At 43.7% G+C, this 13966-nt stretch overlaps 1 protein-coding gene across 9 annotated transcripts in view; it reads right to left on the bottom strand.

Moving 5' to 3' along the window:
• HDAC4 (histone deacetylase 4) overlaps nucleotides 1-13966 on the bottom strand; it is a 1367213-nt gene that overhangs the window by 460992 nt on the left and 892255 nt on the right. For all 9 annotated transcript variants that reach the window (XM_078681413.1, XM_078681410.1, XM_078681417.1 and 6 more), the window contains one exon: nucleotides 845-1090. In XM_078681413.1, the coding sequence (XP_078537539.1) occupies nucleotides 845-1090 (246 nt within the window). The remainder of the gene's footprint in view (nucleotides 1-844; nucleotides 1091-13966) is intronic.

Below are 13966 nucleotides of genomic sequence, written 5' to 3' on the forward strand. Positions count from 1 at the left end.
AGAATGAGCATGACAGATCGGGAACGATGAGTGTATGGCCATAAGTGAAGAACTAAAACTGGGTACACTCAATGAGTGGGAAATTTGCCTGGCTTAAAAGCAAAGAGATCTACCCGACAGAAGAGGGTGAAACTGTATTTGTATCAATATGTACTAGCCCTGGTGGTAGTAAAGTGTACATATCTGGAGAGCGGGTGAAATGAAAAGGAGCTCTAACTTATAAAAGGGTTACGAAGCAGTAACTCGTTCTGAGCAGCAGCAGACTAAGGAGGAAGTAGGAGTAGCTGTCAAGAAGGGACAATGTTTTACCTTTCAGAAGAGGAAGGAGCTGTATCCGAGAAGCTTTGAGTAAGGAACAGCTTCACCCATTCACTAAAGGGAAAAGAGCCCTGCTTAATTTGAGCCAGTGGCGCCAACCGGCAATCTCTTGAGGGAACAGGCACTTATTTTAAATGATCAAACATTACCAGAGAGCGAAAAACAAACAAATGGTAGAGAAGGAGAAAGATTGAAAATCATCACAATGTGAAAAAAAAGGAACCTGCAAGTGTGAGATAAAGGGACAGTCGATTAAAGGACATGAGGTGGATTCAGGATTATACAGCCTTGACAAGTAAAAGCGCAGGCTGTAGGTTTCATAATGGAGCTTTGGAATCCGGAACTCATTGTTTTGCAATTTAAATACTGGAATGGACTGTAAAACTCACTGAAGGGAACAAAGCTGTGAATGACTGCCTGTACAAAACAGAAAGATCAGTACCTCACTGAAGGGGAAATCTGTACCCTTAATTAAGGAAAAGGTACTGCACCTGCATCACCTAACTAAATTAAGAAGGAGATGTACCTGCCGGAAGAGAAGTTCCTGCTCAGTCGGTCTCCTTCCAGATTCCAGCTCAGGGTCATCATCCTCACTCTCCAGGGGCTCCTGCTTCACTTGCACCAGACAGGCTAAGAGTTGTGCTTCCTTCTGAGCAGCCATGCGGTCAGCAAATGGCTCTTCTAGGAGTCCCTGGTGCTCACGTAGCTCCTCTTCAGTTTCCTCAGGATGGCTCTCATGCTGCCTAGATGGTTCGGCAGGCTTTGGAATCATCTGTAAAGAACCAGCAACAACGATATATAGAGCAAAATAGGTGTTTGATGGTTGTCAATGTGGATGGACACACAGACATCCTCTGAGTGCCCTTATTACAAAAGGATAAGAGTGTGGAAATCCTAAGTCCATTCCCTCCCTCACAATTAATCTTCTTAACATCTAAGAAATGATCAGCAGTCTATTACCATTACTAGAAGGGCCCATAATAAGCCATTAGAGAGCGTTATCTTCACAAAGATCTAATGCCCAGACAACCTCCTCTATGAATCATGCAGACTATCACAGAAGAAGCTTTGAGGCTGCACAGCGGCCGATCAAATTAGACATGATACAGGATAACTATACAACCACAACTTCCAGTCTGCAGTAATAATTGCATCAGCCTAAAACCTTATTGAACTGTCTAGGTATATTATTTAATTACACTCATACATTCACAATTCCATCAAAACAGCATTTTAAACTGTGGGTTCTGCTGTGCTGCAGTGTCTGCTATTTATTTTTTAACCAGGCACGTGGTAATAAATTATTTCAATGCCAAAAGGCACTGAGTACTTTATAAAACTGCCACAAATTGCGTTTTCTTCAAACCTACCAATATAGAGCCTGCCACACCTTTTGTGCATGTCATCTGCATACTGGTAATGACAAGTATCACAACCTTAGATGATTTTTTTACGGCTCATGGTCACCACGCAATTACGATGAGATTCCCCTATCCACATAGGGCAGTTCATATGCTTTCTGACTGTGATTAACACACTTAAAAGTTATTTGGTTTCCCCAGCCTGAGTCATCGGTAACGCATCTGGTTTTAGAAGTCTTGTTTGATATTGGGAACATAAAGAAAGCCACTACAAAGCTATACACTGGACTCTCGCAGATGACAGATTTTGGTTTTTCAGACTTAAAAGAGATTAAAGAACACTGGTGGGTCATCAAGTATTAGACTAGATGGAATAGGCTTTGTCAAAGAGGATGATTTTAGTTTAGTTTTAGTTTTCGTTCCCATTTAACTTGAGAAAGTTGTTCCTCGTCTAAGTGATCATGTTGGTCATATAGTCCATAAACATACATCTGAATGAACCAGCATCATCAGAAATAGAAATGATCAACTGTGTGTAATCAGCACAGAAGACTATTTGAAAGCATTTGCTCATACAATTTCTGCAAAAGGATCCATATATAAATTAAATATCATTAAAAACATTAAACTGTGGGAAGAGCCATGGAACACGCCATAAGGAATAGACTCAGCGACCCTGTATGCCTGGTGAGGCAGCCGTGAAGATTACTGACGTGCTTTTCTGGCTGCTATCTGTGCATGGAGTAAGGTTAGTTACCCTGTATACCAGGTGGGGTCCAGTGGAAAGGAGGAGAACTGTTTTGATTCAAGTCGTCATCGTCCGGGGAGGCCGCCGTGGTACCCTGTGTGGGCCCAAGCCCTGACTGTAGCTCGGAACTGGAGCAACCTAATACCTGCACCCCCCACCTGTGGGAAGGAGCAGAAATATTTAGAGTCTCAGCGAAGGAGGTGCAGCGGACACTCAGTTGCAGCCCATGCAGAGCCATGAGCCCTATTCACCACGAGAAGCTGCTATTGCTCCTTGCAAGAGCATGTAACTAGTCACAGGCCGGAAGGCCCCGGAACACTTTTGACTTTTATCAGAGTTGGAATCCTGAGACTTGGACTACTAGTGGGACCTAACCAGAATATCACCTGTAGTCAACTGGGAATAACCACTACCACTAGGTGAGAGGGAACTGGGACTCGGAGACCTGCGTATTGAACATTACAGCCCTAACCTCAAGGTACTGTGTGTATTGTTTGTCTATGCCATATTTCATTTTTGTTCGCATATAAATACTCCTTTTGTCATAAAAGAAAGTATTTGACCGGACAATCATTTATTGTTATTGAATGTATTTTGAGTTGTGAGCCTGAGTTAACCCCCGGTTTCTAGCCCCCCCTGCCCCAAGAAACCTCTACTGAAAACATTTCTGAATATACTGATCACTTTTTCCAACCATTTCTGACCAATCTCCCATCATACATTCAAGGTACTAGAGATTATTAGACAAAATCACAGATGTAAATTGGACACAAGACATGACACTAGCCACCCTAGACGTATGTTCATTATACTGGTGGCCTGGATGCCATTAAATATTTCTTCTCAAAGTGAAAGGCTACATTCTTTGAGCACACCAATATGGCACTCAACATGATAGATCAGATTCTGGGAAACAATATTTGTGTACATAATCAAAAATGGTTTTGCCAAATTCAGGATGTAGCATTGAGTCACAATTTCTCACCATCATATTTAAATGTGTAAATGGGTCATTATGAAGAATTGTATTTGTGGAAGCTGTAACCACCCCATAACCCCCCCCCCTTCAAACATCTTTTTTTAAGGTAGATACATAAACTGTAGATTTATGATTTGAACAAGAGATTTAGACACCTTACATTAGTTTTTCACATACCTTGATAAATGGCTGCAATTTTCCTTTCACCAAAAATCAGAGCCAGACTTCTGAAGAATACCTGCATGCTACCACATATATACAGGATCACCATATAACATCTTTGCTATATAAAAAAACGGATCTCCTGCAATGCCATCCTACCCGCCACACGCACATATCACAAATTACAAATGCCTTCAATCCCTTTTGAAGAAATAACAACTGAGACATAACTGCAATGATGACACTATTTCCCAACAAAAACTGTCATGATGGAGGCACGTTTTGCAGACAGGGGTTACACTAACAATAGACTGGAATAGTTAAAAACCAAGATAGCCAAGGTACATAGCTACAAACTTATCTAAAAAATGACCCAATAAGAAAAACACACAATGTCCAGTTTTTGTGACCTCTTCTTAATTTATCAAGACCTTATGCAAACACTGGTACATCCAAACAGTAGGCAACATGCTCGAACAAGTAATCTCTAACAAACCTACAGTTATCCACAGTAGGGATCAGAACCATTTGGGACCTGATATGTCACAGTTTTCTCCATCCCATAAGAGACCACAGAGAGTGCATATGCCCCCCCACCCCCAGTTTCTACAGATGTGGAGGATGCAATATTTGTTTCCTATGCTGTTGATAAAACTGTGGATTTCCAGGATAATTGTGAGAAAGGTAGAAGACTTTACTAATTGCAGCACTATGTTTGTTACCTACATCATAATTTGTCACTGCTCAAAAATATATGTTGGCAGCACCATTTGGTACTTAAATAAACTTATTCTGGGATATATTATAGGTATAAGGAACCAAGACAAAACTTATCCATTGGAGAAATATTGTATCATCATGCATGTCTTCATACATCTCCATCAAATTCCACCCTCTGGACAATATCCGATCATGTTCTGTGTGGGGTGACAAAGCCCTAGCCTTAGGTAAGAATGAGGCAAGAATTGTAGTTAGGCAACAAATGATCTGCATACGATTATGCACATGATATGCCATCCTATATGGTTATCCTAATGATGGTTGGAGAAGTGTGGCTCAATGGTTAGAGCGGCAGACCCTGATGCAGAGGTCTAGCCCGGGACCAGGGTTCAATTCCCCGCCTCGGCGGGTCTTGGGCTCAAAATTCCACGGACCAGATATTTCTCGCCTCGGTGCCTATTCCAATCATGGAGTCCCACTCTGCAACTCTGGGCAATAGCTTGCTTAATCTCCACAACGGCCCCCACAACACTAAGGATGCCTGGCCTCCACCTTGGGGATGCCCAGGAGTGGACACCTCACAGGGAAAGCCAGGATGGGTTCCACAGCAGTATTCGTACAAGCGCCTTGAGACCCTTGCGGGTGAGCAGTGCGCTATACAAGTATCAATTTACTATTTTTTTTATGGTTATATATACATCTCCTTACAACATAGTATTCCTCACATTGTCTCAGATTTCATTGATTTATTCTCAACTGATTTTATAATTTATTTGTGTTTGCTTATCCTAGTGTCTGGCTATTCATGACAATACTGTTGGCTATTACTTATTTTTTACCAATCAAGATATGTTATTCCATGTATCTTCTTATTCTATCATGTGAGTTTTTAGATAAAAAAAATTGCCATTGTATTAATTTTTCTGGGCAATAAATGGTAAGGTGATCTGTTAACGATGCTGAATAATCATGCAAAGCTGTCCAAATAGAGATGTCTTTTTCCCCCTTTTCTTTCCATAAAAATGCTTTTCACATTGTGACAGGTATTACTCATATTATTCTTTCAGGGACCTTTCCATCTATGTGATAACTTGCCTCTTGGGTGTAATACTGAGTTATTTTCTTAAATAGTGTTCTTTTTACCATATACATCACTGCTGTTTCAGTATGGCATCCCAACTCTTCCTTCTTCTTTAACATTGTTACACTAACATTTCTCTATTTTTACTTTTATTTTCGTCTCAGATTTGCTTCTGTTCGCTATTTATGTTTCTTAGCCTTAGGCTTCATAATCACCTTCTTCAGGACATTATGTATTTTTGCCGAAACTAACTAAAAATTCTATTCTAATCATTCACTATCAACACATTATACTCTTCAGTATGGGTACCCGTGGCCTATTTACAACATCCACCTTTAAGTGACCTGTCTTTAGCTACAAACATTGCTGCTATGAGCATTCTTACAAATACATGCCACTATTTGAGCATTTGTGCTTCTTTGCACACCATCATTACTCAAATATGGTCAGTTTCTCGCTTACCGTTCACACCTAGTTTTGGAATTGGACATGTATGTGAACTTGTGAATTTTCGGCCACTTTACTGCAATAAACACCAAACTGGTGGGACAACAGTTGACTGTTTTAATGAAATCTCTTTTGTTAAATTAAATGAGGTGAGAGTCACTTTACTACAATAAACACCAAACCGGTGGGACAACAGTTGACTGTTTCAATGAAATCTGTTTTGTTAAATTAAATGAGGTGAGAGCCTGAGATATAGTGCCTTAAGCTCCTGTGCATTTGGAGTGATATTTTACCACTTTAAGTGCCCGTACAGACGTCTTCAACTAATTTTGCATTTTTAATTCTCAATATGCACATTTGCAGATTTCTGTGACTGAATGTCATAGAGCATTTTGGTTACTTCATCTCTTGAAGTCTTCTTTTACATTTTTTTGCATTTTTGGACATTACGCAATGTACTTGCCCATTCCATCGTAACTTTCACGTCAGCAGCTGTGTCTAATCTACATGCATTATTCCACCAATTATTTTGGCTTTCCCTGTATTTACTGGACCCCTTTGGGCTCCCAACTATATTTTTATTTGCTACTTTTGATAGGACACTTGTAACGTTTTTATGGCTTATCATCCTCGATAATATTGGATAAAGAACAAGTTTCTTACCTTCATTAAAGTCATATCTGGTAGAGGCTATATCTAGCCGCAGATTCCTTACCTTAGAATTTTCCCCCTGGCGCTAGACTGGATCTGGATAGTTTCAGTGAGTAGCATCCCTGCATGCTGGTAGATGCTGTCATTCAGCTCCGCGCGGCGTCATCTCCCCCAGAAATGACAAGTGCAGTGCCTATTTATGTGCCACCCCAGCATGCAGACATCAGTTTCTTAATGAAGAACACTGACCACTGGTGTGGCAAAAACTAGGGCCCTAAAAGCCTTGACCTTGGACATTTGTTCGCAGAGTGGAGAGGATGGGTGGGTCAATAAGGAATCTGTGGCTAGATAAGAGTCTCTACCAAATAAGACATTACCGACGGTAAGTAACTTGTTCATCTGATAGAGACTTTAGCCACAGATTCCTTACCGTAGAATAGATACCAAAGCAATATATCCCTGAAGGTGGGTGTGTAAAACCGCTTCACACTAAAAAGTCCTGCAGGACCAAAAAGGCAAAGGGTCCAGACTTGCAGAACTATCAAGGCAGATGCCCATGTTGCTGCCTGACAGATACCCAGGACCTGAACTCCGTGTGCTAAAGCAGTGGTCGCAGCCTTGGTTCTGGTGGAATGAGCACGCAAACCCTTGGGCTTGCTTTTTGGCTAATGTGTAGCAGATGTTAATGCAGAGCATGAACCATTAGGAGATGATCCGCTTCTGCACTACCTTCCCTTTCTTACCTCAACATACCCCACGAAGAGTTGATCGTACACCTGGAACAGTTTTGTGCGGTTAAGGTAGAACAAAAACGTTCCTTTTGGATCCAGCCAGTGGAGTCTCTAATCTTCCTTAGAGGGATGATGCAGAGCGTGGAAAGTAGGAAAAGTGATAGACTGGCTGACCTACGTAAAATGGGATGACTACCTTCGGCAAGAAGAATGCTAGAGTCCGAAAGACCAGTTTGTTGGGTGAAATGCAGATGTAGGGAGGCAGAGAGTGCCTGTAGCTCACCAGATGTAACTGCCACCAGAAAGGCTGTATCGATGGTGAGAAGCCAGAAAGGACATGAATGAAGTGGCTCAAATGGAGTGCAAGTTAAGAAAGTAAAAACCAAATCACAGTCACATTGAGGCAAAACAAAGGGAGTTGGGGGAACCATGTGTTGTAGGCCTATAAAGAACCTATTTGCAATAGGAAACTTGGAGAGAGGGCTGATCTGGAAGTCGCAGAAAGGTGGATAATGCAGATAAATAACCCTGTAAAGTGCAGAACCCTGCTGGGTTAGATTAAGGATAAACAAAAGAACCTGGGAAAGGGGAGCAGATAAGGGATCAATTTGCTACCCCCGAAACACCATGCCACAAATGTATTCAACGGCTGGCGTATAATGTCTTAGTGGAGGAATGCCAGGCTAACAAGATAACATTGCAGACATCAGGTGGAAGGTCGAAAGCTGTCTACTGTCACTGTTCAGTCTCCAATCATAAAGGAAGCATTGACAGGTTCGGGTGGAGCATCCTCCCCTGTTGTTGCACCAGAAGATCCCCCCAAAGGGGCAGCTTGATCGGATGCCCGATGGCCATGCTCAACAGCTTTGAATACCAGCCCAGTCCAGAGCCACAAGGATGACTTGGGTCCAGTCGTTCTTAATCTTCTTGGGAACTCTGGGCAGGAGTAGTATGGGAGGTCATACTGGTTAATGTGAAATCCTGATTCCGTCAGGGACCAGAAGCCTCTGATCTTCACCTATCCCAGACAACTGCCTCAGCGCAGAAGAGGCACATCTGTCACTACTGTCAGATCTGGTTGGAGAAGGGAGCAGGGTCTGCAGCTGACCCAATAGCAGTTTGTTGACCACAACTGCAAATATTTTGCAGTGCCCTCAGATATCTGGACCATGTTGGAGGGAATCCCCTGGTGCTACGCCTACTAGAACTTCAGGTCCCATTGCAGAGCCCACATACACCAACAGGTATGGGGCACAAGCAGGATGCAGGAGGCCATGAGGCCCAGGAGCCTCAGAGTTAGTCTCACCGAAACCCAGGATAGAGGCTGAAGGATTGGTATCATTGCCTGAATTCCTTGAGTTCGTCGTTTGGGAGGACACGCCCAAAACTGCACTGTGTGCAGAGCAACTCCGATGAAAAGGAGCATCTGAGAAGTGTTCAGGTGTTTTTAATTTTTTTTTTATTTTACAGAGTTTTATGTAGCGTGAACTTGACCCGAATCGGGTATCAGAGCGTTTTACATAGCACCAGTTGCATTACATGAGGACACAATAATTTGTTTGTTAGGCACAGGGAGATTAAGTGATTTGCCCAGAATCACAGGATGTGCAGCGTCATTGCTGAGACTCGCACCCTGTTCCCCAGATTCGAAGTCGACCGCCCTAGCCGTTAGGCCAACTCCTCTCGGCACACTGATATTGAACCTCAGCAAGTGCAGAAGATTCACCGTAGTCTGGAGGTGGGAGATGAGCCCGCTTTCAACAGCCAGTTGTCGAGCTAGGGGAAGACTGCTACCCCTGATCTCTGCAGATGAGCTGTAACTATCACCATCACCTTGGTGGACACCCGAGGGGCTTTGGTAAAGTCGAAGAGTAGTACAACAAACAAAGTGCTCATGACCTACAGTGAACCACAGGTAATGTTTGTGGGCGGGCAGGACGAGGATGTGGAAATAAGCTTCTTTTAAGTGCAACACCATCCTCCAGTCTCCCTGGTCCAGGATAGATAGGACTTGTGAGATCATGAGCATTTTGAATTTCTTATTTTTGAGTAAGAAAATGAGAAGGATCAGGTACCGAAAAAGGCCTCTGTCCTTAGTGGGCACCAGAAAGTAGCGGGAATAGCAACCATTTCCTACTTCTGATGCAGGCACCCTTGCTATGGCTCCCTTGGCCAAGAGAGATACCACTTCCTGGTGGAGTAAGGAGAGATGGTCCTCCATAAGCCTGCTGTATGTGGATAGCATGGGTAGATGGGTTGTCCCAAAGGGGAGGGAGTAGCTTCTTTGGACAATCTGAATAACCCAGCGGTCTGATGATATTGACCTCAAGTGGTGCGGTGATGGTGTTTCCTGCCACCCACTGGTTGCCCATGATGGTCGGAGGGCACACTAAAGCAACTTGGAGGCTGCGGCTCCCAGTGGGGGTGGTGACTGGGCTGATTTCTGGTTGCCTGACCCACAGGGTCTATGGGTGCCGCATTGTAGGCCACGTAGGTGCAAGGAAGCTTGCGGGCCATAGTGGCTGGGCAGGTAGAGATGCGGCTGAAAGCCCCTTCCATGGCCTCAAAAGGAGCAAAAGGCAGACTGGGGTTGACAGGTTGCCATGGAAAGGCCCAAGCACCTGGCCGAAGCTATGCTGTCATTTATGCACTACAGGACAGATTCTACCTTGTCTCCGAAGAGACAGGAGTATATTCATAAGCAATGCTTTGACATCCCTTGAAAAGGCAGTCCTCAGCCAGGTGTGGCACCATAAGACCACCAACGAAGTAACTGCTCAGTCTAGCGAGTCGGTCGTGTCCAGCACACACCTGATTGTGAATTTCGCTTTGTCTCTCCCATCAACCATAACTTGGGAGAGTATGGCCCGGCCTCCTCCAGGGTCACAGGCGACACCTGTGCAACTGAATCCCAAAGGGAATGGTATTAACGTCCCAAAAAGCATGCAGTGTTCACAGACCGCAATGCAATGGCTGGTGGGAAAAAAAATTCTTACCCAAGGTGTCCAGACTTTTCAATTCCCTATCTGGTGGTGCGGTAGGGAATGTGCCAGGATTTATTTAGGAAGTGGAGACTTGGACCACCAAGCTCTCCAGAGAGGGTGTTGGGTGTGGAAAGAGGAGTCCCTGATGCAAGGCGATGGCGGAGGGCAATTGTCCTTTCCACCACAGGAGCTACTGTGCAGGGCTTGGACCAGGCCCCCAGCAGGACATCAGTAAGGGCTTTGTCAAATGGAAGAAGTGGTTCTGAAGGAATGACTCCCGGTTGAAGCGTCTCTGTCAAGACATTAGTCTTGACTGCTATGGAGGGCAGGAACCTCAGCCACCCGTCTCACCACCATAGCAAATGTGGCACCCTCCTCCCTAGCCATAGTAAGAGGAGAGACCAAGCCAGTATCTGGGGAGGAGTACAGTCCCCTGGCATCGGCCAATTCCACACACCCGTTTATAGTCTGGTCTGGGCGCTGGCATTCTTCAGGGTCCAGTGACCCCTCCCAATCTTCCAGAGTCCTAGCCCATACAAATAGGGTTCAGGCTCCAGCCTAGAGGGAATGGCTCCAGTCTGCATCAGACAACCCCACTCTGGCTCCATGTCAGAGCCCGGGATAAGAATGGGGATGGCGAGTGTGGTGTCAAGTGGGACAGGTATCAGGGAAGGTCAAAATGCCATGACCAGCACCAGTCAGGATCCATCTGTGGATCAAAGGGGCCTGACTAGGGCAGACCTGATGGCGGTGAACAAGTAAGGGACTGTCCCGAAGGCGCCTCACTGGCAACAGGCCCGACAAATATGAGATGCATAGCGTCACAGAATTCTCAGAGTTGGGCGGAGCTAGCTCCAGCTCTGGGAAATGAAGACGGCCCAGGCCAACCGCAGAGCAAGGTCTTGAGTTTCAACACTCCCTCGTCTCAGATGATTTTAACCGAAGGGGTGAAGTCGAAGACCACTTTAACTTCTTAATCTTACTTTTTGTGGGCCTTACTGGAGTGGGATTATTTTGTGGCAATGGTCGATGGCTCCGTGACCGATCCTGGGGCCTTCCTCTCAACCAGGATTGAGACTGTGGCAGATTTGCATAATGAGCGGCAAGGAGTTTGAGGGATCGCTCCCTCAACGCCTAGACATCTCTGCCACATCAGGACACCAGTCTCAAAAAACCTCGACAAAAAATTGCAAAAAGATAGTAAAAAACTGACTGGGTGTAGCTATCTCCGGACCTGCGCTGACTGGAGCGGAAAGAAAAGAACTGACGTCAGCGTGCTGGGATGAGGCCTATGTTGGCACTGTGCACGTAATTTCAGGTGCGGACGACACCACGCGGAGCTAAACGTCTCCACCTGCTGGCGCACAGGGGTAGTGCTCACGAAAAATATTCAGATTCAGTCAGAAGCCTGGGGACATTTCTAAGTTAAGAAATTTGCAGCTAGAAGTCTCTGACAGATCATAACATTTATTAATCTTTTATAGAGAAAGTTTAATCAATTCTTATTTCCAATGACTATTACCACGATGTTATTTGTCTACAGCCTTCTTTATTAACCGCATGCGCGCTAGCGGTTTTCCCGCTGCGCGCTGCGATTAATAAAAAAAAAAAACGAGTTACGTGACGAGCTGAGCTCGTCATCCGCGTAGCGCAGGTTATGCCCATGACGAGCTGAGCTCGTCATGAGCGTAGAAGGGGTTAATATGAATGTTCCTAGAGACATAACACTTTAGTCATTCAGATTTAAATATAATCTTGATAGCTAGGTTTTACCCCATTGAATAAATTACATACTCTTTAAACTTTACAAGACAAAGTGTTGGATAATATATATTTTTTTGCATGAACTCCCTTTTCCTCTCACTTACGTTCTACACACTAATGTTTGGGGAAACAGCCTTTACAAAGAGTTTTTACCTCATTGTGTCTTTACCGCGCATTTGTTAGCACGCATGTTTTTACCGCGAATATGCATTTACAACACATGCCAATACCACGCATTTAAGGTAAGTTGGAGGGGGTCGGTCCACCCACAAATACATGGTTTTTAAATCTAAAAACAATGTGTGGTATTGGCATGCTTTGTAAATGCATATTCGCGGTAAAAACATGCGTGCTAACAAATGTGTGGCAAAGGCATATGATGCACTTTCCTGCGTTGTACTGTTGTACAACTAATGCTTGCTGTCTACTCGCTATATCAGATCATGGTTTCATATGTATGAATACATGTCTTATATACAACGATCCCTGCACTATTCTTGTTGACTTTTTTTTTTTTACTACTACTCAAAGGCTCTACAGGTGCCTTTTTGTATTGCCTGGTATAACACCAGGTAATTCTTTTGGAGATTGATATATTTTTTGTTCATCCGATGTTATAAGTGATGGCCCCTTCCCATACCTTTATTAACACTCTGGTAGCAACCTTCAGGCTGGTGTAGCACCCGGCATATTATAATTGTTCTCCTTCCTACCGCAGAGTGGTCTTGGATTTAGACATACTAATGTCAGGTGTGAAGTTGATATATACCACTGATACTTTTGAGAAGTTATCTTTGCAGCAGATGTTGGTAACTGCCTAGAGACCAGCAAGTTTACTCGTCACACCAACAGCTCTAAACCACGAGGTCTTATTTTTTTACAAGACCAACACGTTAGGCGACCTGGCTGAAATTTTAATAAAATAAGTGGGAAACATCTGTATAGAAACAAAGCAAAAATGCGTTCTGTTGCTACCAATCACATTCAGTTTAATAGGATTCTGGAGAAAAAGCATAGGCGCCATTCTCTGGAAGCTGCCAAAACTTCAAGAAATAGTCTTGCACTTCGGCAGTTTTGTATAAAATAACAGGGCTTGCAAATAGATGACTACCGTTGTACTTCGGAGTTCAGACTGGCACAAAATAGCTTGATGGTGAAAAATTGAAAAATTTTATAAAATAGCACTGCCTTGTAGATTTGAAATTGATCTAAAAGCAAAGTTAGCGTGCCCTAGGATTTTTCTGGCTAGATCCAAGTCGATAGCTCACAGAAAGCGGATCTGCAATAAAGTAATCCGCCACTTCATGATTATCCCCTCTGATATCAAATATCGCTTTAAACTGAACTAGTGGTTGCTTGCCTATAATACTATAGTTTTTATTTTGACAGAAGGAAGAAATGTCAACTGCGTGGCCCTAATCTAGTGCATCAATAAAATACGTTAAGCAGTTCTGTGACCCTTCTGGAATCCCTATTTGTCATTTAGAATCCCTTCATTGAGCCCTTTATGCCAGCTGACTAAGCAGTGATAGCCTCGACTTCAGAATTGAGCACAAGCTTTGTAAGTGAAGTATGCTCAAAAGTGACAATGTTTTGGTCATTCTTCGGTCTGGCCTACCTCACCAGCCTCATGCAACTACATAAATGACCAGATACACACACATACAGTTGCTGTGGTCACACCTCTTTATCCGCTAGTATGTTCAAGTATCATTCACATGTTGCTGCCGGCCACTACAGCATATAGTATGGGGCAATGGGTCAGTCCACTTCAGTAAATGTTCTCTTTTGCAATATCAGCAGATTCATGTGCCCATCCGCCTAAAAAGAAGTGCACTTCAATGCCAGGGTCAGCGGGCCAACCCTTTAACCGCTGTTTTCTTGCCGTTCTTTATCTTCATTTTGTAGTCATATGTTTACGTTTAAAGTTTTTTCTCAGGTTATAGGAATTCAAAGGCAAAAAACAGTAGCTGTCAACACCTGTTCTAAGCTAGGAAGCACATGCACTGTTCCTTTCAAA

This window comes from Lissotriton helveticus, chromosome 3_1 (assembly GCF_964261635.1).
Source record: "Lissotriton helveticus chromosome 3_1, aLisHel1.1, whole genome shotgun sequence".
NCBI lineage: Eukaryota > Metazoa > Chordata > Amphibia > Caudata > Salamandridae > Lissotriton > Lissotriton helveticus.